Source organism: Notamacropus eugenii, chromosome 1 (genome assembly GCF_028372415.1).
Source record: "Notamacropus eugenii isolate mMacEug1 chromosome 1, mMacEug1.pri_v2, whole genome shotgun sequence".
Classification (NCBI taxonomy): Eukaryota; Metazoa; Chordata; class Mammalia; order Diprotodontia; family Macropodidae; genus Notamacropus; species Notamacropus eugenii.
The window spans coordinates 673,289,263-673,317,083 of NC_092872.1; the positions used below are offsets into that span (position 1 = coordinate 673,289,263).

The 27,821-nt window shown below is 36.4% G+C and overlaps 1 protein-coding gene across 4 annotated transcripts in view; it reads left to right on the plus strand.

Annotated features, from left to right (window-relative positions):
- The window catches only part of ATL2 (atlastin GTPase 2), a 76,046-nt gene extending 48,432 nt beyond the window's left edge, over positions 1-27,614 (plus strand). For all 4 annotated transcript variants that reach the window (XM_072635835.1, XM_072635836.1, XM_072635834.1 and 1 more), the window contains exons 3-13: positions 7,048-7,182; positions 8,056-8,160; positions 12,623-12,673; positions 12,998-13,054; positions 14,486-14,578; positions 18,063-18,201; positions 19,083-19,210; positions 20,724-20,780; positions 22,022-22,093; positions 22,944-23,375; positions 25,683-27,614. In XM_072635835.1, coding sequence (XP_072491936.1) covers positions 7,048-7,182; positions 8,056-8,160; positions 12,623-12,673; positions 12,998-13,054; positions 14,486-14,578; positions 18,063-18,201; positions 19,083-19,210; positions 20,724-20,780; positions 22,022-22,093; positions 22,944-23,375; positions 25,683-25,802 — 1,389 coding nt within the window. In that variant the 3' untranslated portion in view covers positions 25,803-27,614. The remainder of the gene's footprint in view (positions 1-7,047; positions 7,183-8,055; positions 8,161-12,622; positions 12,674-12,997; positions 13,055-14,485; positions 14,579-18,062; positions 18,202-19,082; positions 19,211-20,723; positions 20,781-22,021; positions 22,094-22,943; positions 23,376-25,682) is intronic.
- Positions 27,615-27,821: the final 207 nt, after the last annotated feature.

Consider the following 27,821-nt stretch of genomic DNA (forward strand, 5'->3'; position numbering starts at 1 on the left):
ATATATGAAAAAGAATGATAAGCATCTACCTTGTAGGGTTCTTGTGAAGATCAAATGAGATCATATTTCTAATGTACTTATTATTAGCACAGGGCCTGGCATATGGTAGGCAGTCTTAATGAATATATATGCCTTAGTTAAGCTTAACAAATGCTTTCTTTCTTCCCTTTTCCCCTGAGTAAAATCATAGGATAGATCTGTCCTTTCCAATAAAAAGTAGTCTTTATTATAAATGTTCATGGTAGAATTTGTTGATCAAGAAAATGTGATGCTAATTAGGATGGCAGTTTAGGGAATCTGAAAGAAATAGAATTGTTTTGACTTGCACTCAGTTGAATTAGATTCCCTGACATTTAAGCATACAGTTTACATGAGGGTGTTAAAAAGGTAAAATTCAAAAACCCTTAGAAACTCCTTAAGTAAAGGTAAGCATTTCAATAATAATAATATCTAGCATTTACATAGTGCTTTAAGGTTTGCAAAGCACTTTAGAAATATCTCATTTTATTCTAAAAACAGCCCTGTGGGGTAGGGTTGTTAATTACTCCCATTTTGTAGGGGAGGGAACTGAGTTACCCAGTGTCACACACGTAGTAAGTGAGGCAGGATTTGAACTCAGGTCTTTCTGACCCCAGGCCTTCTCAGTTTCTCACTAGGATAACCAACCTTGACTGAATGGCCCTCAGCTTCTACAGTAATGAGTGAAGGACAGTTGTCCTGATTTATATCTGACCACTGGACCCAAATGGCTCCCAAGGAGAAAGTGAGGCTGCTGCCTTTACCTAGCTGTCCTTCACTTCAATTCACTTGCATGTTATGGCATCACCTCCCTGATGTCATTGTCATCAATGAACGAAGGATGAACATCAACAACAACTTAATATGTAATCTTGTTCCAGCAGCCTGTTGATATACTACTGGAAACACTGAACTCTATTCATATTGATAGTCTCACTGTACATGAAATTGGAAGGCACAAGTTGCCAGTTAATAGTACTGAGGTATTGAAAATAATTAAATGGAAGCATTGTTTACAGGCTTTACTTGTAGTGATGAAAAAAGCAGTAGGTAGGATAGGTTTTGTTGTACATTTAGAAGTTAAAAAAAATTCTGTCATGAATAGCTATTCATGTCATAAGAAAAAACACCTTTGGACTCCACTTTTCTCAGTGTCTTATGTAAGTGCTGTGGGAGGAAGCTACAGTGGTTCTTAAGAAGATGAAATAGCTTGAGATGTGCAGGAAAGAAATGTGGTTGTAACACAATTTTATTGGCATTCGAATTTAATTTCTCAAGACAATAAGAAGGAAAAGATTCCAGGTAAACCTTTTGAAGGTGTCCTCCCCAAAAAAGCAATTGGAAGGACATCAGTAATTACTGACAGACTTGCTTTTCTTTTTTTTCAATAGAACTGGTAACATAGACATTTTCCTTGAAAAGGAAATAAGAATTCAGAGAACAAGATATGACCTTAAAAACTTTTCTCAAACATAGTACATACGTTAAAATCAAACAAAATTCTCTATCTGCATTCACCTGAGGTGTAAGCCAATGTTCTTGGTAGAATTCAGGTAGAAGAATAAGCCCTTGTCCAGTTTTGAAGATGATATTGTACTGATTTATTTCCAGTGCCAAGTTGCCGTGTGGCCTTAGGGAGACCTACTTTGACTTCTTACTTAAAAAAATTCTTCCTTAAAACCCAAAATCTCTAATATTGCACCTTTTTAAATTAATAGTTTAAAGTTGAAAAATCTAGTTTTGAATATTTTCAGAGATGTTTTACTGAAATGAGGATAAGTATTTCACTGAAATCTCTCTTGATTTAGCAGTGTTACCACAATTCCTTACAACAACAGTAATAATATACAGTATTTATATAGCATTTTAAAATTTGCAGTGTGCTTTACATGTCCTCTCATTTGTTTCTCACAACAGCTCTGAGGTAAGGGCTATCATTAGCAGTATTTTATAGATGAGAAAACTGAGGCAGAGAGATTGCAGCTGGAGGTGTCTGAGGCAGGTTTTGAATTCCTGTTTTCCATGTCTGGTCTCTTCCCATTGCATCACCTAGTTCTTGATGGACAAGCAGTTTAGGGGATCTTTTGCTGTCCAAGCTGTCAGTACTTGGAGACTTTTTCTTCAGTGAGTAACATCAGCATGGGGTCTTTATCCCTAAGGTTGTGTTAGATACAAGGCTGGCCTGCTGTGGCCCAAGGAGTTCTGTTCCAAGTGTCTGGAGCTGGGATACTTTATTTTTTGGTAGGAGGGCAGCAGAACAACTCCCTTTGTAGGGTGACCACGTAGCTTTTTATTCACACTGGATATTGTACCTGAACCTTGAAAGAATGTGCTGTGGAAAATTGGCATCTCTGAATTCTTGTACTGAAGCAGGGAAACGTCCTGATGGTTTATTTAGTTCTGACTTGTGTTACCATCAGTGCATGAAAGTGGAGAGACTCCTTCTTTGCAACCTAGACTTGCCATTGCAGTTGAGTGCTTTAAGTGATTTGCCCAGGTGTCATCATTGCCATCAGTGGTCACAGACAGAACTTGAACCCAAGTCTTCCTAATTCCCAGACCAACTATTTATGCCACATTGCCTCTGTTTGTACTTTAAAAATACCTTTTCTATAAGTTACCCAAGCTTATAAAAAAGTAACATAACAATGTTATGTTGACTCTCAGATAGAGTTGTTGCCTGTTAGTCATAAAATAAGTGTTACAGTATCTGAGGGAAAGTGTAGTGGGATGATTAAAGTCTTGTTTTAGGAAGGCCTAGTTTCAAGGCCTGCTTTTGGCATATATGTGTGGCGTTGCTCCAAGCAAATCACTTAATCTCCCAGTGCCCCCAGGCAGCTCTCTAAGGTTACATATCAGGCCATCAGCTCCATTGGGAGTGCTCCCAACCAATGAAATCATAGTCTGCACCTCCACCCACCAAAATTATATGTGTCTTTGTATATAGACTGGACTTGAACCCAGGTCTTCTCTACTGAGGAGGGACACATGTAAAATATATGCATATAAATATATGTACATGTATATAACATGAGTCACAGTATGTAACATAGAATATTATACATGGATAATATAATAGGCATATGTGTGTATATCTGTATCTGTATTAGATATTTTCCACCGTGACTCTGGGAGTCACTTAACCAACTTTTCGGGGTCCCAGGCAACTCAGACTGTAAGTTTTAGAAGGTTAGTCCATCTTTCTGCATCGGTAGAGGAGTTCTCTATAAGAAAGAAATCACAAATCCTGAACAGCCTCCTCTCCTCTTCAACTCTTGAATGTTTAAGTTCTGATTAACCTTGGCTGGTTCCTCAAGGTGCTGCCCCCTCCCTGCAGATGTGCCCCGTACTAACCTAGATCAGATGGGAGGCAGCTTTGATAGAGAAGAACTCCTAGAATGTTTTCACGGGGTTAGTGATTTGGGGACTGACTTGTGTTAGGCTCGGTGCTCCTGCCATGAGAATGGGTGATTTTTTCTGTGTCTTGCTTTTAAGTTGAAATGGTGAGCTTAAAGTTGGGATTATCATATTGCTGAAGTGCTGCGGGGCTGGTTCTGTGTGATAATGTGGAATTCCACACTAAATGGAGCTAATCTATGAGGGAGCCTGGGCAAAACTCTTAAAATTCTTATTATTTAGGATCTAAAGTCTTTTGTAAAATATCAGCCAATTTACAGAAGCAAATATGATTTTAATGGTTAATTGAAATGATATTGACTCTTCATCATCCAAGGGACTATTATGTAGATTGTACTGTTTGCTTTCTTTTTCTGATGAGGAGGAAATGTGAACTGTATTTTTGTAGTAAGAGACTAGAAGGGAAGGAAACACCCTTGAGCACTTTCATCTTAAAAGACACCTCTAGCATATTTGTTACTTAGCAAGACCTCTCTTAGTTGGATGTTTTTAAATAGGCTGAAATGAATACAGCATTTTTTGCTATTTGCTATTAATTATTTTGCTATTGCTATTATTATTTTACTATTTCCTACTGTTATTACTACCAGTGTAAATGGAGAAGCCTTTGATTGCATTGTGGCATTGGAGATAATATACTAGACAGGCTACCAGCTCCTCCCCACTCAGGTCTTCAGACTATCCAAACTATTTCCCACACTCAAAGAAGAAACATTAAAATACATTCAAAAATCTTTGGATTATATTCATTTGAATTTTGTGTCTGCCGCTGGTGCTTATAATATTTCTGTGACTGTGAGAGACAAATCATCCAGTGCCAACTTAGAAGAAAAGGCATTGAAAAAAGTGAATTTAAATCTCTTTTCATTTAAAATCATCTTAGTTTTTGAGTTATGTGAGCTCAGTGAGTAGATTGCTGGGCCTGTAGTCAGGAAGACCTGTGTTCAAATCCAGCCTCAGTCACTTACTAGTTATTATGACCTTGGGCAAGCCACTTAACCTGTTTGTCTAGGAGGCAAGTAGGTAGCATGGTGGATAGAGCACTGGACCTGGAGTCAGGAAGACCTGAGGTGAAATCTGACCCCAGACATTTACTAGCTGTGTGACCCTGGTTAAATCACTTAAATCTCAGTTTTTCTTAATCCACTGGAGACGAAAATGGCAAACCATTCCAATGTTTTTGCCAAGGAAACTGTATGGTCCACAGGATCATGAAGAGTCAGACCTGACTGAATGACAACAACAAATAGCTTTTGAGCAGAAATTCCCAGCATCTGAAAGAGGGTTAAAGGGAAAGTACTGAATTATCTCTCTAAATTCATTTAGGTCAGTATACCATGATGAGTAACTTAAAATTAGATAACTCCTTATCTTTCAGTCCAGAGTGGAGGACAACTCTTATTAGTGTCAGATGAAGGAAAAATACATGAACAGCCACATCCATAGTTATGTCCACCATCCTTTTAGCAGTTGCTTTTTATTTATCTACCTGCCAGCTATCGATGGAGCCAGCACCGGGGCTATTTATAGCTTTAAAAGTCACAAAAGTCTGGTCTTAGTGAGTGCTGCTCATCTGGCATGTCCTATTTGCTCCAGTCCTATACTGATGGTCCTAGCCAACTTGAGACCCCCTTCTTGGTGCTAAAGAGAATTCAGTTGTTTTTTGAGGCAACTAGGATATTTTATTCTTTCTTGAAGATCAATAATATTTGCTACTTGAGATAAATATCTTTGGTTTTATACTGATCTTTTGGGCCTGTATTTGTTTTGTGGGCCTATACGTATGGACCTGCATTTTGTTTTCATAGCTGGTGTTGATTTTTGCAGTGGAGATTGTTTTCAAGGTGATTTAGCTGAATTTAAAAAAATTGTTATCAAACAGTTTTGTGATTTCTGAGATTATGATTGCAGCCAAAAAACATGTTAATTTAAACAGAATTAGATTAGGTGGGAGGTCTGACAGTGATATTTATACATGTTAGAGGAGGGAATGAGAACTATTCTTGGAGCTACCTTTTGCTCTTAATAATTTTGTATGACTAATTGGTTTCCTTTGACTACTTTTTTGAATCTCTGCTAGAAACTTACATTGAATGTCAGAGATGAAATACGGATCATTGCATTTTTCATATTGGAACTCTTTGGTGCAGAAAGCTGAAAATCTCTTAGCCTATGAATTCATTTCTCCTTACTATTACTGGGCAAGTTATGTGGCTCTACAGGCCTTAGTTTCCTCATCCATAAAATGAGGGAGTTGGATCTGATCCTATTTAAGGGTCTGTTCCACCTCTGATTCTTATTTTCTATTCATTTTTAAAAGTCTCGTTCTTGTAATTGAGTTGGTTGTATCTCAGAACAACAAAAATTAGTTTCTCTCTTCCCATCTCTCTACCCCACCCCCATTTTAAAGGAAGAATACTTAATAACCTTATTAATCAAGAATATGACCTTATGCATTAGGCATTTTGTACTAAATGGGTATCTCAAACTCATAGATTCAGAGCTAGAAGGGATCTCAGAGGCCAGTTAAAGTTAGTCTGACCTCCACATTTTGCAGATGATGAAATTGAGGATGAGAGATGAAGTGTCTTGCCAAGGTCATCCAGATAGCACGTGTCACATGGTGGCATTGGAACCCAGCTCTGCTGACTGTAAAGCCAGTGTGCTTTTCACTGTATCTCTCCATCTGTATGTTTGGTCTTTAAAATTCTTGCTCTCATTTTGGTATTTATTCAACAAATAATTTTTGAAATTGTGTTTAGAAGTCAGTGAATTAAACAGACAGATAGAAAGATGACTACAAAGCTGTCCATGTCCTTACAAAGTTCAGTAGGAGAGACAGCATTCGTTTGCTTGGGGAGGGCAGAGGAGGTGAAATGTCCAGATAACTGATGCTCATCCATTGAAATGACAATTGAAAAATATTATGTAAATCCTTTAAAAATATGTTTATAGATTCTTTTTCTATGCACAGAATTGAGCCTTCTTGATCATTGATTTTTCATCATGGACATCACTTGTACTTACTCTGTTGTAATAGGGCAATGATGACCTTGTGTAACTGAGGTGTGTAGGGTTGCTGACCTATGGTGTATAGTCCCAAGCTTCTATGCTTTGCATTTGTAAGCTTTTTTCTAGTTTTTCTGTCATTTGCTTTGCTATCACTTATTGCTGTGTATAGTTGTGTCTAGTAATCTTTCCCCTTTCCTTTTTTCTTAAGACTTCTGTGGGCTAGGAGACAAGATAACTCATTAGAATTTTTTCTAAAGTGAGAATAAATAAGCTTTGTATGAGTATCTAAGACATCTTTGTATTATTGCCTCTGTGTATGAACTTGGACATCTAAGGTCCAGCAGGAGGGAGAAATAACATCAGAGGTTTGGTCTCTCATATTCCTCCTCCCCCCTGAATAAGTGAAGCATTACTTCTATATTCTTGTTTGATTTCTAGCACTTTGAATAGCCCAGCAATTGTTTTGCTAAATGGACCCTATTTCAAGGAAAATTAAGACTGTGAGGCTATTCAAAATGTTCAAGAATAGAGTTTTCATGAAAAACAGTGGTGTTTAGAATGCTTTGTTTTAATATGTAAACTTATACTTGACTTCAACAGAGTTCCCCTAGCTGGATTGGTGGAAACAATGAACCATTGACTGGCTTTACATGGAGAGGTGGATGTGAGAGAGAAACAACAGGCATACAGGTCTGGAATGAAGTGTTTGTAATTGATAGGCCAGATGGAACAAAGGTAAATATTTACAGCAAATCTTCCCTTTCTCTTTTCTCTCTTATCTCCCCCCTCCCCCATCCCTTTCCCCAATTTTTTAAAAAAAAATCTTTTATTTGAGGTTAAAAGTTTTCTTTGTGACATCTAATTTGTTTTAATATCTCTAAAACTTGTCTGAAGTGTAAAGTTCAGGTGTATGAGATTGACTAGTCTATCTCTTTGTCCTTTGTAATCTCTCGACTTTTTCAAACAAGATTGTTACTGGAGGACATTTTATCCCGTCACAAGAGGCTTTTTCTTATTCCTTTTTCTTTTTTTCTTACCTCTGTTTTTCTTATCCCTTTCTTATCCCTTGAAGAGCACCTATCAAACTCTTACAGTAAAGGTAAAGGAGGAGGGAGAGGAGAAGTTGAGGCTGCCCATGCTATGTCAGGGAGGCTTTCTTTTTTGTTAGTAATGAAATGTGCAGAGAACCCTGCCAGTATTGGGAAGAAGTGTTCTCCAGCCTGCCTCTCCTCTTCCCTAGTAACCTGGGTCATACTGTTATTCCCCTTTGCCAGACAAGGAACAGAATTACTGGCTGAGGTGCATTTGGGGATGGTTACCCTGAACACTGGGTATTCTGAGTTATGGCACGTAGCCCACAGATCTCACAATGCCCACAGGAGGCTGTTAGCTGTGACTTTAGCAACTTGGCTTCTTGTCTTAGGCCCTTTGCTGCTTATGTTGTTTAAGTGCAAAGAAGTATTGGGCTACTAAATTGATGAACAAAATGGTTAAGAAGAACCCTAAATGTAACACTGCTGGCATATGTGAGTCTTGTAGAGTCTATTGTTGATGGCCACTGCATTTGCTTAACATGCTAATTTTTTTTTTTGGGGGGGTAATTCCTAGGTTGCTGTACTGTTAATGGACACCCAGGGTGCTTTTGATAGCCAATCAACTATCAAAGACTGTGCAACTGTATTTGCTTTGAGTACTATGACAAGTTCTGTTCAGGTGAGACATGAAAATTGTGTAGGATGCTTAAACTCAAAATCCCTAACACATTTTAATTACTTTCTACATACATTTTCCTGTAAAAACTGAATGAGATTAGAGAAATCTTAAGGTTTATGTTTCTCTCTCTTGCATTTCTTCTGTTTTCTATTATTCTAAAGTCATACCATATTTTAATTACCTTCAAAGAAGAGGCAGTGAGCCATTCATCCTAAATCCCTGCCCTTTCCCCATAGTACCTGTTTTTATAAAAGGAAATAGAGGTTGTATTAAGTGCTAATCTTAATCCAACTCAACTGTAAGCTTGTCAGAATTATAAGGTGTACAATGTAGTGTGTGTGTGTGTGTGTGTGTGTGTGTGTGTGTGTATTTGTGTGTGTGTGTTGAAGTTTCAAGGAATAAGAAATTTTACCATTGGAAAGCTATTCCTTTTGGTAAAGCTAGGGCTCAGTCATTGTTTGAGCTAATGGTAAAGTACAGATAAGTAAAAACCTAGATAATTCCGAATTATGCTCAGGTTGTTATTTTTGCCTTCCTCATTCATCTTTTATTGTAGAATTTAAACCCCTGATTCTTTTATTAAGAAAAGACATGTTAACTCATGTTATTATCACTTTTGTTGATAATAAACATAATTATTATGTTGTTAAGCATGACAGTCTCTTCCCCCTAGCTTTGCAGTTAGCATGGGCTCGTCAAATATCCTGCATTTTATTCTTTTCATTTTCCTTGTGGAGGAATGGGTACTAATCCAAGTAGAAAAATGGTTCAAAAATGGACACTGGGGGGAAAGGGAATCTCTAGGATACTTCACCCCTTGAAACTTTTGAACAATATTATACTGATATCTTTTTAAGAAAAGAAAATACGATGCTATAAAGATAAAAATTTGTCCTTGGCAGCTATTGGAGTTGGCAACACTCATATTCCGGAGGTTGTATGAAAAGTCTTTTTTTCAGATATCAGGAATGTACACACCCTTGATGGGGGAAATCCCTTAATGTTTTACCAAATTGGGAAATGGTCCTTCCCATGCCTCAGTCCTCTTGGTTTCCTTTCCATGCCCCTCTCCATTTCCTTTTTTCCATTGTCCTGTATTAAGACATTTCTTGATTAAATGTGAAGTTAAGTACATAGTATGGAGCATGAGGAGGTATTCCCTTAAAGTGGAAATTTTTAACCTGGAGGTCATTGAACTTATTTTTAAAAAAATATTCTGGTAACGATATTTCATTAGTAATTTTATATATTTTGTGTATTTAAAAAATTCTGAGGATGTGTCTGCAGGTTTCACCAGACTGCCAAGGGTGGAGTCCATGACATACAAAAATGTTAAAGCCCTAGACTTAAACCTCTCTCCCTCCTTCCAGAGCAGCCTGAGCTCTGTATCTTAAAGGGGGATGGAGGGGTGGAGGGAGAGAGAAAGGGATGAAGATGAGACTTTGACCTTCCTTACTTTAGCTAAGTGTTGGAGTAGAACCTACCAACACCACTGCTGGGATGCCTTTGGTTCTATTATTCCTTTTCATTTTATCTGGAATTTTCTAAGGCATTGTCTCTCAATGGCTCCTTTGGTAATTTTGGCTCATTCGTTTACAGTGTAGGCAGCATGGTGTAGTAAACTCAGTATTGGAATAAGTTATGCCCTGTCCAGCTAGGCATTTGCTAGGCCATCTTGGTGCCTAGCGTATAGTAGATGTTTATTGAGAAAATTTGGAACTTGAAATCTTGTGGAAATGAATGTTGAAAACTAAAGATAAATAAGTTGGAAAAAAAAATGTTTATTGATTGATAGATTCCCTTGTCTGAATCTGTAGGTGAGTTGCCTGGTTGGTCTGCTCTTCATCCTTCCCCGAGAGAAAATTAACTAAGAATATAAAAACTGAGTTACCACGACAGTGTCATAAAGCTAGAGATCATTATTGTGTTTACCAAATGAATGCTGTAGACAATGAGTTCAAATTTCTTAAATTGTCATTTGAAGCCCTCCAGTATCTGGTGCCACCATGCCTTTGCAGTTTTATTTATTGTTCTCTCACGTGTGGTTTACATTCTGGAGAAACTCAACTACTCAACACTTGTGGAAATGAAAGAGAGTACAGCAGAAATGAGGTCCAAATGGAAGCTAGCAGCTCTAACCAAGACATAAGAATGGGTAGGGGAGTACATGGCATTTCTGTCATAAGTAGCTCACGTTTATAAAACCGTTTAAGATTTATAAAGTGCTTTCTCCTAAAAGACTTTGTAAAGTAGGTAGTATCATTACCCCAAACAAATATTTGTAGAATTTAAAATATAATTTGATGTCAAAGGGTTTTTAAATCGTAACTGCTCTTCTGGGCCCCACTCTTTCCACTAAGGCATCTCTGACTTACACAGCAATCTTGGAAGTAATTTCTCTTTCTATTCTTTATAGCATTTTGCCTGTGTATGCCTATCATTACACCCGTCATATTTTAATCTGTGCTATAGTTATTTGTGTATGTGTCTCAAATTGGATGTCTCAAGCATGTCAGACTCAGCATGTCCAGTCCTCCTTACTGTACTCTTGAGGGTACCACCAACATCCTCGTCACTCAGACAGCCTTTGGTGTTGTCTTGCTTGGGCTCCTCACTTGGACTCACTTCCCACCTCTAACCTCTTCACACTGTCTCTCACATTTATCCTCTTCTCCTCATTCCTGGAGCCACTAGCCTACTCTAGGCCTTCATCACCTCTTTCTGGACTACTGCAGTTGCCTATGTGGTCTTTCTGCTCCATTCCATCGTCTCCTCAACTCCCAAAGGGAATGTCCTAAAGCTCAGGCCTAACTACCTCACACAGACCTCCGTAAACTCTATTGTCTCCCTGTTTTTTCCAGTATTAAATATAAATTTTTCTGTTTACCTTTTAAAACTCTTAACACTTTACTCCATGCACTATAATCCAACTGCTCTGGCCTATTCACTGTTCTTTGTATCTGATGTGGCATCCCTCATCTTAGTCTGTCTGTCTCCCCTTTCTAGAGTGCTCTCTCTTTTTACTCCAGCTCTTGGAATGGAATTCCTGGATTGTTTCAAGGGGCTTAGCTTAAAGACACCTTGTACAGGAAGCTTTTTCCCATCCCACAACTACTAGAGTAGAGGTGGGGAACCTTATGTAACCCTCTAGGTCATCCAGTGTGGCCCATTAATGAAAGGTTTTATTCTGTAAAACTTAGACTCAGTCAAAAGGCTGAAACCAAGACCCTAGACAGCCACATGTGGCTTTGAGGCTGCAGTTTGTCCACCTTTATACTAGAGCATTTTGTTTTAAGATTTTTTTTGCCTTTTTTGTACTTCCAGTGCTTAATCTTGTGCCTGGCATATAGTAAATGCTTAAGAAATAAATGCTTTTTGCCTAACTTCCCCTTTCAAATTATAATTAAATTCTATACATATTTATTACCTGTAGGAATAATGATACTGTCTACTTTACTTTGTAGCATTTTGCCGTTCATGCTTAGCATGGTTGTTTGGGGAAAGGACCGCTTTATAAGTGCTATAAATGTGAGGCTGTTTATGGTAAAAATGCTGTGTGCTCTCCCCTCCTCCCCCTACATAAACCTTGGTTAGAGTTGCTCACTTCCATCTGGGCCTCATTTCTGCTGTGCTCTTTTTCATTCTTTCCATCCAGCTCTGGGAAACCACAGAACTGGGGAACCTGTTGCATCCACTGGTGGGATACGTTCTCTGTTAAAACTTGGAACTACTGTTAAAAACTAGGTTTTATGAAACAGTATCTTCTTGCCATTGTTTTGATTCCTTCTGAATGAATGAAGAAGAATTTATTAAGCTCTTAAAATGTGTCAAGTGCTGGGAATACAAATAGAAAGTGGAAAGTGCTTTTCTGCTCTCAAGGATGGGAGGCAGTGCTTCAGCTGGAGGTCAGATGGCAAGGTCCGGTGGCACGTGGGGAGAGGCAGCCAAGCAGTTTGTTTTGAAGTTGTTTCCTTTGATAATACCCCAAACCTTTGACTTCCTGCTATTAATTTGTGCTACTTTACATGCTAGTTAGAGTTGTACCAGCATGCTGCTGCTTCTCCTACCGAAAGAAACTAGAGAGAGAACCACCTGGGAGCTTACCCCTTCCCCCATTGTAATGTTCTCCAGATACTCTGCCAATAGAAAGCAGCTGGCTGCTAAAGAGTCAGGATCATCTGGAAGCAGAGTATGTTATGACCAATCAAGATACTGATAGGAGGGACAAAGGCAAAGCTCTTGCTGATAAGACTAGGAATCACTGTGCTTCAAATGGTTTTGTTTTACATTTGTATCACAGAAATAAAAGACCTTTGGTATGTTTATTTTGTTGATTATATCAGTAGATGAAAGCTTCATTTATACTTTGTTATAAAAATTATAACTGGTATTCTATTTAAAATGATAAACTGTACCCTTTGTAAATCTTATAGTTCTATATAAAGATTGTTTTTCTTCACAGGTATATAATTTATCTCAGAATATTCAGGAAGATGATCTTCAGCATTTACAAGTATGTATATTAGAAAATTCATGTTAAGTGGTTTTTAGTAGAAATCTACTTGGAAAACCTTAACATTGCACCCTTTCTTCCAGACCCTTTCAGTCTAACTATAACAACATTGTGTGTTGTGAAGTTATAATCTAGTTTGGTTCTTTATCAGGATAATCTTTGTCATATAAACACCGTTAGAAAAACTTAAGTATTCAACTTCTTTTAATGTTTTGTTTAAGCTATATTCAATTTCTGATTTAAAAAAATACCATTTAATCAGTGTTGCATCGTACCCTCTTCCTATCTTCCTGTATCATTAATTTTAATAGCCTGATTTAATAGTTGTTTACAGAGTATGGAAGACTTGCAATGGAAGAAATCTACCAGAAGCCGTTTCAGGTAAGTTTTAAAAGTTATTTTACCTCAGCATGAAAAGTTTTCAAGTTAGCTTCTATCTTCTGGTGAAACAGAGTAGATTTCAGTAAGTATGTCCTGTGGAACTGATGGTTGAATCTTTGGCAAATACCACTTAGGTTGGTCATAAAATTGCCAGGAAAGTAGATAAAGAAGGAGTTAATCTGGGCTGTTTGTTATCAGTAATTTTTCAAAAGTTTCAAAGCTTCTGCTACTTCTCAGTATAATGGATTTGGTTTTCATGTAGGGCTCTGCTTAACCCCTGCATTGCCACCTCCTCTCCCCACTTGACCAGTATGTAGAGAAAGGCCCCACTTATTTCAACTCTCGTAGCTCTGTGGTTTGCTTTGATTAATACTTATTCTTGTAGCAGAATTCCAGGTTTTATGAGGCTAACATTAGATTTAAGTAGTTTTTAACATATTCTGTTTGCTCTCGAGGACCCCTGAGTAACGAAGGGGGTACGAATGCTATGATTTCAGCTGTGTTTCCTTTTCATATGTTCTGCACATAACAGCAGCTGGGTATTTCAGAATCGTAGAGTATTACATCTGCTTCTGTTGGACATCGTCTAGTCTCACTCTTTTTAGATTCATGCAGTTGACTTGCCAGTTTAATTTACTCCTAGCTTGGAGACAGTTGTAGACAATATGATTGTTCTTCATGTTTCAACAAGTTTTGTTTATTGATGCTGTACATTTTTGATGATGATGATGAATCTGTTGATGTACTCACTGACTTTTGAAACCAGCTGGCTAGGATGAAAGTTACAGTCTCCTGTGTGTATGAATAGGGGTAATTAATGTTATTGAATTGACTTCACATCAAATATCTTAGTTTGGCCTCTATTTGTACCATGTGAGGTTAAAAGAACACTTCCAAAATGACTTTCAGCTCTAAAAATAAGTAGTTTTACTCACTACAGACTTAAATATAGTTGGTTTATCTTATTCTTCTGGAATGAAGAGTCAACTAATGTACTTTATTATGATCAAATTATATGTTCAATCGCGTAGTCATTTAAAACAATTAAGTTGCCAGTATACTTTCAAATGTGGTAAGACCTAATTTGCTCTCTTTGATGACATTTACACTGTCAGTTAGATAATGACTGTGCATGATGGGAGTGGGAGGCAGGTAATCCTGGATCATGTACATATACATGCACATACGCACGCAGGTGTGTATATATATATGATATATATATATATATATATATATATTATATCATATATATGTGTGCGTAATGTGAAGAGAAGAGAGAATGAACAAGAGAAAGAATCAGAAGTAGAGACTGTGCCAGTGTTTCTGGTAAAGATTGTGTAGAGAATTAAGGGAAACTTGGGTGGTGATGATATTAGTAAATACAGTCATCTTTCTGTGCTGGTACGATGATCACTGTTTCTTTTTGTGTAGACATTAATGTTCTTGATTCGAGATTGGAGTTATCCATACGAGCATTCATATGGCTTGGAAGGAGGAAGACAGTTCCTGGATAAAAGATTACAGGTAAACCAAAGAGAATGAAGAATGAACATGTAAATAGTGTAAATAATCCACTAAATAGTGTTAGCATTTATTAACCAGAAACAATAAAGTAGCCACGGTAATAAAATGCAGTAGACACTTAGAAAAGGGGTAGTCCTATTTAAAATAACTACAAGATGCATAAAACACTTGAGTCATTCTACCAAAACACACTCAGTATTATATAGATTAAATTACCGACTGCTTCTTACGGAAATAAAGAACAACTTAAAATAGCTGGGGGAATAAATAAATATTCAGTGCTTGTGGTAGAGCTATACCAACAAAATTAAAATGATACTTCTACAGAAGTTAATTTGTGGATTTAATTCTGTACCAGTCAGACTACCCAAAAGATTCTTGGTAGAGCTATGTAAAGCAAAATAAAATTCATTGAGCGGAACTAAGGATTTATAATATCAAGGAAGAAGTAGGCATGAAGGAGAAATAGCACATCCAGCCATCGAAGTATATTTATAAGGTAGCAATCATATATTTAAAAGATTTATTTTATATATATATATATATGGAACTAGTTTTATATATATGCATATATATAATAAGGGACTAGTTAAAAAACAGAAAAATATATCCATAGACTAGAGTAGGGAGAAGCAAAAATAACGGACCTCATTAACTCAGTGTTTGATATATTTCAAAATACAAATTACCCAAGAAAGAACTCCCTGTTTGATAAGAACTGCTGGGAAAACTGGATAACAATCTGGCAGAAATAAGACTGAGATCATCTTTTCTTGTACTATATGCATAATAAATTAAAAGTGGATAGTTTTTACCACAAAATAATTGGAAGAGAAACAGATCACATACCATTCTCTGCTTTGGGTAAGGGATGAATTTTTAATCAAACAAGGGATGAGGTTAAATTTTGATTCCATTAAATTGAAAAGTGCAAAGAATATTACGTGCAGGATAAGAAGGGGAGCATTTAACTGGGGGAAAAGCTTTGTACCAGATAGCTGTTATATTAGACAATTAATAGAAACACAGAATGTTTCCAAAGTCTTAGTGTAGTTTTAAGCTATCAAAGCTCTTAAAAGTTTCAGTTTAAGTTACTAAAACTTAAAACAGCATTAAGACTTTTGGAACATTCTGTGTACCCAAGACAAAAAGCAGATAGATGGTTGAAGGACATGAACACACAATTCTCAAAAGAAGCATCCTCAGCTATTAACCACTTTATAAAAGTATATACTATGTCACTGATAATAAGGGGGTACAAATCAAAATGAACTTGATGTGTCCCTTCTCACACCCAGGAGATTGTCAAAGGCGACAAAGGGTTGGAATAACCACGTCCAAGTGATAGAGAGATGAGCACACTCTAAGATATTGCTTGTCTTACTGTAGAGTGATATAACCATTCTGAAAAAGTCTGGAATTATGATTCAAATGTCCTTATCCACTGACCCAGAGATTTTACTGATAGACGTGTACCCTAGGGAAGGTCGTTGACCACTGGGTAGTGGTCATTTATTTATAATATTTATGTATTATATATGTATAATATTTATAGTAGCACTTTTGTGGTAACAAAAACTGAAAACAAAATAGATGCCCATTCATTGATTTAGGGAATGACTTACCAAATTTTGGTACAGGAGTGTAATGGACTGTTTACTGTGCTGTAAACATTATGAATGTGATAAATACAGAGAATCCTGGAAAGACTTATATGAACAGATCCAAGAGGAAGTGACCAGAACCAGGAAACAATACACAATGCTCCAACAATATAATTAGAAAGAACAACCACCACAAAACAGTCTGAACTGAAAGCTGCGAAATGATAGGCTGTATTTGCTCCCAAAGAAGAGACCATAAAAAATAACCCTTCCTTATCCTTCCTTGCTGAGGTTGGGGTCTGTTGCTTTGTAAAGTTGAATCTGATCTTTTTGATTGTTTTTGCTACATTTCTCTCTCTGTTTTCTCTGTGTCTCTCAGTCTCAGCAGTCTTTGCTATAGATGATTATCTGGCAGTAGGTGGGGTAGGGGAGAGATATAAGGTAAAAACAAGGGAAAAAAAGCAAAAAAGAACAGTAAAAATCTATCAAAAATAATATAGATTTTTATTTTTCAAGATAGAGAAAGGAACACAGTGCTATTTTACCAGGAAAACCATTTATTTTATACACAGTGAATCTTAAAGCTAGAAGAAAATCTGATCAGTTCTGTCATTTTACACATGAAGAAACTGAGGAACAACTGAGAGATGATTCATTTATCCACTATATTAGTTTTTCATTTGGAACTAATAAAAGAGTGTTGCACCAGAAGCCAGGAGAGCAGAATTTTAGTTCACTGAAACATAGAATTTCAACCTTGAGTCCATGTTATATGAAAATTGACTAAAGAACTGGACTTGTTTAGCTGGAGAAGGGGAAGACTAAGGGAGAGGTGACAACTATCTTCAAGTATTTGAAGGACTGTCATGTAGCTGTCTACAGAAGCGGGTTCTTCCTCTTTGAAGTCTTCAGACAGAAGCTATGAGTTTGACTAGGTGGTTGGAAAGGTCCCTTCCAACTCTCAAATTCTTTGATTCTCTGAACTAGAGTTCTGGTGTCTTGATTCCTCACATGATACTTTTTTTCACTACACAACTTATAGACCTCTCCCATTTCCCCATTAAAACATAAATGTCTCTGTAGTACAAGTTTTTTTCAGAATCTACCCTGAAGCATTCCTAAGATGCCCACAGAACTCCCAGCTGAGAGCGATGTATGGAACTTAGTGCCAGAGTGATAGAGTGGTAGGACCGGAGGAGAAGGGGACAGCCTCTTGGGGGGTTTGTCAGGGGGAGCATTGAAGAGCTGAAGATAAGAAGTGGTAAGAGAAAGTACACCTGCCAGATGGCATCTCTGAGGGGCAGAGGCACTGTAATGATGCTCCCTTGGTGGACAGTGTTGTCTCCACGTGTAGTAGTAGCACAGCTGGTTGGGGTGTGGGTTGCAGAGCCTGGAAGCACGAAAGTCCTGGAGCCATCACTTTTGTAGTTGGGAGAAAAGGGGCCCTGGAGACTTTTCCCAATTGGTATGCCTTACGGGGAACCTCAAGTCAGAGGGGGACTGGATAGAACTTGTCATAGAATTAAAGACTTCAGGTAAAAGGGACCTGAGAGGTTGAGTCCAATCCCTCTCCTTGTATCTTTGTGCAAGTGTTAGTGTGACCTAGGTCACCCAGGTAGTAAGTCGCCAAGCTGGACTTGACCCTCACATCTAGTATTCTTTCCTTCCTTCTCTCTCACCCTTTGAATTTTGGTACTCATGCTTATGAGTATTTATTTATTTAACAAAAGGAATGACTATATTGAGTGGAATCTGACAAGTGCCTTTGCTGATTTTCTTATATTTCCCTAGTGTTCATTGATGGCATTTAATCATGTTTGTTTAAAAAAAAAATTCCCTCATTTATATCTTTATCTTGTTTTCTTCTTACCTCATTATAGGTAAAGCAAAACCAACATGAAGAGTTGCAGAATGTAAGGAAGCATATTCACAGTTGTTTCTCTAACCTTGGCTGTTTCCTGTTGCCACATCCTGGTCTGAAAGTTGCAACCAATCCAAGTTTTGATGGGAGATTGACTGGTAGGAATTTTTTATTCTCATTCATGTGAAATACTGGTTATTTCCATTAGTTGGATTTTATTTCATATGGGAGTTTGGTTTTAGGAGGCCATAGGGATATATGGGATAGAAATGCTTTGCTGCTCATTTTTCAGTTTGGAAGCATTTTTTAAAAAGTGGTTATCATACTCCTTGTTGTTTCAAGGTTTTTAAAATTGAATTCTGTCACAACTATCTAAGCAATAACTTTGATATGTCAGCTTTTTGCTAGTGGCAAAATTTTGGAAGGTTGGTCTTAAAGACCGTGTCCACTTATTTACAAGACATAACAATATACTAAGAAACTCTAATGTACTAACAGATGTAGATTTGGGTCTTCTCTTTTTGTTTGAGAAGATAGCGCAGATCCTTTTTATGTACATTTGTGGAAATAAATGGAGAATGGTTGAGGATTGAAGAAACTCATTAAGAAGAACTGAGGAAAAAACCAAAATATTTAAATAAAATCAAAACCAACAATTTCTTACCTATAAGCCACTGACCTGAAATGAGACTTTTGACTCATGGGAAAACTTTTCCTGTCTTCTGTGAATTTATGTTGTAGTAAGACATTTTCAACAAGGGCATAGGGAAACTGTTTATAATGTTGGGTTAGTTACCTGTAACTAGCTGTATCAGTTTCCATACTGTGTATAATAAAAGTGATGTAAATTTTTTGAATTATGTTATCTAAAAAAGAAAAAAATTAGTTATCATAGCTTCTCAATGAAGCTGTGTAAATCAAGGATGGTTTCTGTACTGCTTTCCCATAATAGAAACCTATTGTAGTTTTATGCCGCTGGGGACTGAATCTCTATTTCTTTTGTGACTAATTTAGTATCAACTAATTCCATCTCTACTAGATATTGATGAAGACTTTAAAAAAGAGCTTCGCAATCTGGTTCCGTTACTGCTTGCCCCTGAAAATTTGGTAGAAAAAGAGATAAGTGGATCCAAAGTGACTTGTAGAGATCTTGTAGAATACTTTAAGGTAGGCAAACTCTGTTATATTTACAACCACTAAAATATAATTTCCTAAATTGGAAGTGATAGCTAGCTCATGGGGTATGACATTATTATATGGAAATGTGTTAAGAGAGAACTGGTTCTTAAAGCAATGACAAAGAAAATTGTAAATCTGTTCTCTTTTGCTTTTGATGAATAAAACTTGTAACTGGGATGATTACCTGCAAGATTTTACTTAAGTTCATAATTTTCTTGCCTTTATCCAAAGATTTGAAATGGGTTTGTTGGTTGTGGGAGAGAAGAACAATGACATTCATGATATTTTAATTAGCATTTATGAAACCTGTTAGGATTGAGAATCATTAATTCCCTATCTCTGGTGATCAGGAAAAGTCTCTTGGAGTTGTGACTGTTTGCTAAGAGTAGTTGAAGTGTAATGAATGGCAAAGGACCTTTACGGCTAGCACTTCAAGCACATTTTATTCCTCTTCAGTTGTTATTTTTCATCTTTCAGAGTGTTGGGATTAGTACTGCTGAGACTGAGTTAGAATAAATAATGTAGTGGAAAATCAATTCTATGTTAACTCAAACTTTGGGGCAGGGATTGGGGAGAATGAAAGTTTATATTTTCTGTACTTTTTTTTGGTTTATGTGATTTAATTTTAAAACTTGTATTTCTGAATAATTATGCATATGAAGTAAGATAGTTTTGATAGTCATTTATATGGAAGTGTGTGTGTGTGTGTGTGTGTGTGTGTGTGTGTGTCTATAGGTGGAAGGAAGACAGAGTGCTCCAAACCTGTTCCTTATCTCTTTCCAGCCAAAAATTGGAGATTGACTTTCCCTTGAGAATGGATTATGATGAAAGATGTTGGCCATCATATAACCTTGAATTTTAAAACTTTTGCATTGACTATATTCTGCATAGAATTCTGGGGGTCTGAGTTATGTATAGTTGAAAGCAGATATAATTTTAAAAATTTGTTGAATTATATCTTTTTTTTCTGCATCATTTGTATTTCCTTTTCTTCCCCTACCCCATCTCTGAGAGCTATCTCGTTTAATAAAGAATTTTTAAAAGTTAAGCAAAATTAACATTGAAAATGTCCATGCAGTATTTTGCACCCTAAAGGGTGGTGGGGGTGCCTTCTCATCTCTCTTCTTTGGGGCTGAGCCTGACCGTCATAATTTCAAAGCCTTCCATTCTGTAGGCTTTCTATTTTTTTCCGATTTATATTGCTGTAGTTATTCTGTATATTGCTTTCCATGTTCTTTAAACATGGATAATTTAAGATACTTGGAAATGTTTCAGTTCAGATATATCCTATAGTCTTTTAGGTTTAATTTGCCTTTTATTTAATAACTTTTTAAAAAGGGAGCAGGTTGATAGTGTTATGAAACTATTATATGATTTCTTTTTACTCAGTGATGAAAACAGTTGTGTGTATGAACACCCTCTCTGTATTATTTTAAATGTTTTGGCATTTTTGATCTAGATTTTAAGAATAGCCAATTAATGAAGATTTGTTTGTTTTTAGGCTTATATTAAAATCTATCAAGGAGAGGAGCTTCCACATCCTAAATCTATGCTTCAGGTACTTTATCTTATTTTGTATATTTGAGGGAGAAATGGGCTTAACATGAGGTTATGATCAAATTTTATATGATTTTTAAACTATGTGACTGCAATTATGAAGATAATCTGAAGTCATACCTTGGATTGGGGAATTTACAAGTGTTTTGAGCAGCTGATTTGTCTTAATATAGATTAGAATAATTAAATTAGAAAGGCTGAGTTCATTCCTTATCACATCCTGGTGCATGTGGGTATAACACTGTACTTGAAACTATATCTTGTGTTGTATATGGGGGGGGGGGGGGGGATTGAGAAAAAGACCTTTCTTATCAAGTTATCAGGCTTTTTCATACATTTGTTAATGATGATGGCTTCATATAGATACCTGAACCAAACTTTCTTTTTCTTGAGGCCCCCCAAAAAAAATGACATTTCAGTTCTTTTTATTTGTCAGTAGTTTATCTTTTGGAATGAAATTTGTTTTCTGAAAATGTGATGATTTGGGACTTAGTTTGTAAGAGTAAGAATGTGCTATATTATTTTCTTAGGAAATTTTGATTAACTGAGAACTCTTAGGGTTTGATGCTTTGGACAGCCTATCAATTTTGGAGCATAGCAGGCACATTTTTCTCCACAATATGAAATTTATCTCTGTGGATTGGATTATATCTTTAACTTTTACATGGATTATGTGTCTTTGTTTTTACTTTTGAATGGACTATGTGAGAGAGAAATGTTAATTATTCATTGAATAGAGTTGTTTCATTTTTAACCCTATTCAGACCACCTAACTTATTTTTAGCTGATTTGTAGTTGTAATTATTTGGTATATGCCCAGGTCATTTCAAATACTAATATCATAGGATTAGATCTGGAAAAAAACATCAGTTTTCTAGTCCAGCCCCTTCACTTTCCAAGGAAATTTGAGGTCCAGCAAGTGATGTTCAAGATTTCACAGGTAGCAAGTAACAGTTGGGCTTTGGGCCCAAATTTTCTGTGCTTTCTTTTACATTATTTCATGCTTTTACATTAACATGAGGGAAATGTAATTAGGAAAGGATATAGTCACTGTATTTCCCCTCCCCCCATCCTCATCCCCAAAGTAATAATTGCATAAAGCAAATAGACTAATCTTTGGATCAACTTCTTACTATTGTTTCTCTTCTTGGAAGAATGATTGTATATAATTTTTTGTAGCTTTTATATTTAAAGTTTAACATTAAATATCAAAAAATGCAAGGTTTTTTTTTTTTTTTAAAGGCAACAGCTGAAGCTAACAATCTTGCTGCAGTAGCAGGAGCAAGGGACAGCTATAGTAAAAACATGGAGCAGGTTGGTTAATTTTATAATTGTGATATAAGTTAGATATTTTAAATACAGGGTCTTTTTGAGTTTGCATCCTGGTTTATTGTCATACATCACAAGCACATCCTTGTCTCCTTCCTTATTCTCATTTTTGGAAATAAGTTGTTTTTAAAAAGGTGATGTACTATACAGGAGGGAAAAGAGGCCTGTTAACAGCCCATAAGCCATATGGATAATTTTTTTTTTTTGTTAAGTAATTTAGAATGCTATTAATAGTAGCCTCTGATATAATAAGCGAGCTTGTGGCCCATAGTAGTTTCTAAAATCAACAAATTGAAGATAATTTGGGTAGTCTATTTGGCTCACTTTCACCATGCATCTTCTTAGCAATTTTCACTGTGTCTTCCGTTCAGGTGTGTCACTCAGTCTTTATTAAGTGTCTGCTACATTCCAGGCACTGGGAATTCAAAGATAAAAATGAAAGTGTCACTGCCCCCAGGATAATGACGTTTTACCAGGGAACATGCATGTAGGTGAAGGCAGAACGAAGGTGACCCAGAATAAGAGAAGTAATTTGCCTTCCATGCTTTAGTCCTGTTGTTTGTATAAGGATGACACTGTAATACTTAGAGGTTTTGGGTGGGTTTTAAGTGACCTCTTTACACTTCTGTTTAGAAGGGAAATGACTTAGTGTGCCTGTGTTGGCTTAAATGTTCTTAGTGAAGCACATCATTCAAAGCTACTTGATTTCTCCTCTGAGCTTTTAAGACCTTGGACCTTGCATAGTCCTGTTATTGTAAGAATTAAAGTTAGGCAGTATTTTTTTTAAATGCTATTTCTAGAAGGTAGTTCATTGGACTCCATTTTATTTAAATAGGTATGTGGTGGAGACAAGCCTTACATTGCACCTTCGGATTTAGAAAAAAAACATATGGATTTCAAGGAGGCCGCCATCAGACAATTTTGTTCTGTGAAAAAAATGGGAGGAGATGAGTTCTGCCGTCGCTATCAGGACCAGCTTGAAGCTGAGATTGAAGAAACCTATGCAAATTTTGTAAAGCACAACGATGGCAAAAACATATTCTATGCTGCTCGCACCCCTGCCACGCTGTTTGCAGTCATGTTTGCTATGTACATAATCTCAGGACTGATCGGCTTCCTTGGCCTGACTTCGATAGCCGTCTTGTGTAACCTGATCATGGGTTTAGCACTGATAGCCCTTTGTACTTGGGCATACGTTAAATACTCTGGGGAGTTCAGAGAAATTGGAACAATGATTGATCAAATTGCTGAAACACTATGGGAACAGGTTGGTATATATCTTTTAGTTTTTTATTGACTATTCTGTCTCCCCCCATCTTGATGTTTTGTTCTCTGTTGTTTGACTACCTGCTCTCTTTCTTGTACCAGATCTCATCCTTTCTGGGTCTTGGTTTCCTTGTCTATAAAAGGAGGCATTTGAACTAGATGTCTAGAGTTATTTCCATGTTTAAATTCCATGAACTAGTGATTGTATTGATGTGCTCTCTGTTGAGTGGACTTATAATGAAGGTATCAATATGTTGTATGGGTTGAAAGATTTATTTTCAGAACCACAATGATTATACAAGCTTGGCTATAACAAAATTGACATCTCTGGGATAGATACCGAATGCCTTTTCTTAGGGTTGATTGTCATAGAGATATAGTCAGTTCAGCAAAAAATGTTCAGTTTAAATGAATGAGAGTGTTTACTGTGGAGTTTTTGATAAGTTTTCTGTGGAATATGAAAAAGTCCTCAATAGTAATACAATCAGTGAAGACTTAAAGAGGGAAGACAAATAAGTTTTACAAGCATAACTAATATTTTTGAAAAAATCCTACTCACCAATATAAGCAAGAAACTATGCACGGCCTTGTTTGAAAATTAATATTGAGTAGTGGATGTATCTGCAGCCAAGTGACAAAGTTGCTTATCAGGAAGATAAGGTTGACAGACTGAAGCAATATGAAGAAAAAAAGCCTAGAATACATTATGTACCGGACCTGAGAAGCTGCTAATAACATTAACTTATGTCATGGGAAGACAAATACCCTGGAAGTCAGGAGGACTTGTTTCTGGATTTTGCTATTTGGTATTATTGGCGTGGTCAAAGTCAAGCCTCACTAACACTAAGCAGTTCCTCAGTTGGAGCGGCTATGTCTGCACCTGGCATTTATATGCTGATTTTGCATGTGGTACACAGATATGAAAAATTATCATCTTGGGATATTTGAACACTATCAGATGAAAAAAATAAAGCTGCTGCCAATTGTGAACAGTATGGTAGTTATTTTCAGTTTGTATTCCTGTAGTCTAGTGAGATATTTGATCAAGAAGCTTATAATTCATGGTTCTTCTGCTTAAAAAAAAATTTTTTTAAGTGAATCATTTTGGGGGAAATTATTATATCTTAATTTTTTCACTCCAGTTTATCTCATAAAAATACTTCTTTCCTTCTGCCCGCTGTAATCCACCCATAAGAATGATAACTTGCACACTTAGTTTTTGAAATAATATTACTTATTCATAGTTGACAAGAATTCACGTATGTATGGACTTCAGTCCTGCCCTATCCTGAAAATTCTCTAATTATTTCATAGCATTTTTGGTATCTTACTTACTAAAGGACTGGTTGAAAGACAAAGCCTTTGATTTATTTATTTTTTTTTGATTTAATGAGTTTATAATTCCCTCCCCCTCTTAATCCTAGTTGCCTTTATTATTTTAAATTATGAGTATATTTTAATTATCCAGGTTCTTCGTTTAAAATAATCTACCTCCTGTGCAGCATTAATTCTAGAATTTTGATTATCATTAAAACAGAGTCAGCCAGGTGAAAAGTCTGTAGTATGTAAAATTATTTTCATGTTAGTTTGAATTTCATTGATTACTCTTCAGAGGACAAGATCTCTCTGTTGTTATTGAGTTTGTCTAAATTTCTTTGCCTTTCTCTTCTCTTTTGCCTCAGAGGAGTCCCAGGAAGGTGAGAAACCTACCAAGTCTCAAATTTCTTAGTCTTATACTCTGTCAACTTCAAGTCAATCTGACGTCATTTTCCTAACCAATCACTCCATGTTTTAGGTGTTTTCCAAACTGTTTGAAGTTATTAGACGCCGAATGATTCATCGTGCTCTTTCATCAGCACAGCGACAGAGACTGTCATCCAACAATAACAAGAAGAAAAATTAGACAGTATTTTTAACTTTTCTGTATATGAAGTGTTCACACTTACACATGTAGGACACTAAGCAGGACCGTCTGGGCCGGTCGGTCTGCATAAAATGCTGTAAACATACCAGATTGATGCTGCAGAGAGGGTATGGAATTGCACATAAGTCTCATAGGAACTATAAAATGGTTTGAATTCAGTGGCATACCATATAGGAAGAAAATGATTTCTATTTTACTTTGTAAAGTGACTAAATACATTACTTCCAGCAGTATTGCTTATTCTTTTGAAACTTTTTAGTTTAGTTTTCCATATTCTTGGTTACTTTGCTCATTACTTTGAATTGAATTTTAAAATATTTTTATATGTAATTTTTTTTTACCTTATGGCTTTTTGTTTTGTTTTGCACATTTCTCATACCACAGGTATTGAAGCCCCTGGGTGATAAATTGATGGAGGAAAACATAAGGCAGTCTGTAACAAACTCTATCAAAGCTGGCCTGACTGACCAGGTGTCTCATCATGCCCGATTAAAGACAGACTGACAGTTCATCTCCTCTTCAACTCTGCTCTCCCGTCCTTTTTCATGCTTGCTGTACAATGAGAACTCAAAATAAACCAAAGTTTACAATCCACTATAGAAGTAGTTTAGTGTAACTGGCTCCACAGATTGTTGCCACCGAGTGTGAAAATTGGTTGTTGGTTTTAAGCATTCTCTTCTTCACTTGCTTCCAAGACACAAGTTAGTGCCATGGAGACTGAGAGAGGAGCATTCTTTTATTATCACGCACATTTGTGCTATGTTTAATTCTTAATTTAATCTGCAGTCTCTGGCTTGTTAGAAAAAGTCATTTTCTGAAAAGGATGTATCAGGGAAATATTTTGAGAAATCTATTAAAGTGAAATCTTTTAACAGAATGTAAACATACGGTGTCCCATTGAGATTTTAATTTCTGGAGTAGCTGTGAATCGAGTCAGTTTGAGGTGATACTGACAACTGGCACCAGGGATGTCTTTATTGAGCCACGACATTACAAATGTAGATTGAGATTGCTTTACTACCATCGGTACCAGTATTACACAAAGTGCATGTATCATCAGATCTTCACAGAAATGACAAGACCTACCTTTTTCACTAAGGAAGTGATTTTGGAGTGTACATTTGTCTTGCCTTCTTAAATTCGATAGACCTGCCCTAAAAGGAGATACATAACTGGGAAATGAAACTGTCTCTTCTGCAGTTTAGCCTTTGTGTACATAAAATATGCCATTAATTTTATTGGGGGAGAAATTCCAGCCAAAAATGTTGCCTACAGCTATGAGTTAGGATTGTCTGTACAGTGTGTAGCTTTTATTTTCTAAAATCACAGATAGGGCATGTATATGAATTATAAATATATAAATACGATTTTGTATTAAAAGTTTTGTAGTTTATGGCAAAATCTGGTTCTGTAGTAGGCTAAGTATGGTTTATGTAAAGGAATGTTTGTGGCTCATGTAAATGTGTGAATGCATAAACAATTTGAAGTTTTTGATATATTTGTGATATTTACCTGCCTTGAGCACCGCATTTTCACCCCCTACCCCCACCCCGGGAATTCAGTGGGATTGTTTGTTGTGAAACTCTGTCTTCCGTTGCATTTTAAAGTTATCTCCTGTAATTTATTTTCAGTACATAATTAAAAATTGGTTGTGTGTGTATATATATATGTATTTCATATGTATATATATTTCATATATATGTATATATGAAATGAAACTTGTGATTCTTTTTAAAAGAACTCTTCAAATATATATTCCACAACACAAACCATGTTTGTTTATACTAAAATGAGCATGAGCAGGAAATGCCCAAATGACAGCTCCTAAAGTACTATGCCTTAGTAATGAAGGTAAATTTGTGAAAGAATACAGTTACTCTTCCATGTCTGTCTTTGTTAGAAGGAAAACAATTGTCTGAGTCTAGGTGTAATTGTGGGGTTTTGTTTTTGTTGATTTTTGTTTATTTTCATTTGGGGGTGTGAGTTAGGGCTGATACTTTACAGTGACCTGCACTTGTGAAAACACACATCTTGTTCTCTAAGTGAAAAGGAAGTCAGATGTCATTCTCTGCGTTGAGAGTTTGGAAACACACTTTGATTTTGTATCTTTTATTTTCCCTTCTTGGAATCTTGTTTTTATTATGGATTGTATTTATTTCTATCTACATTAAATTGATACCAGCTCACCTATTTTTAAGCAAAAAGAATCCACCTGAAGTTTGTATGTTTTCTTTTATCACCCTGTTTAATGATGCTGTGGATTGTTTATGAATAGAAAAATAAAAAGTTGACTGTGTCATAGCAAAGCTTTTGAAATTGAAGACTGCATTTCACATGTTTCTGACTAAGAGGGTGATGAAGCCCAGACCACTTCAGTGGGTGTTTTTTAAAGTAGTTCATGACTGGAAGCGTGATGTTGTAGAAGGAGTGTTTACCTTGGAGTCAGATCTGGGTTCAGGCCCTGCCTCCCACGCTTTACACGTGTGTGACCATGGGCAGGTATACTTACATCATCTTTGAATT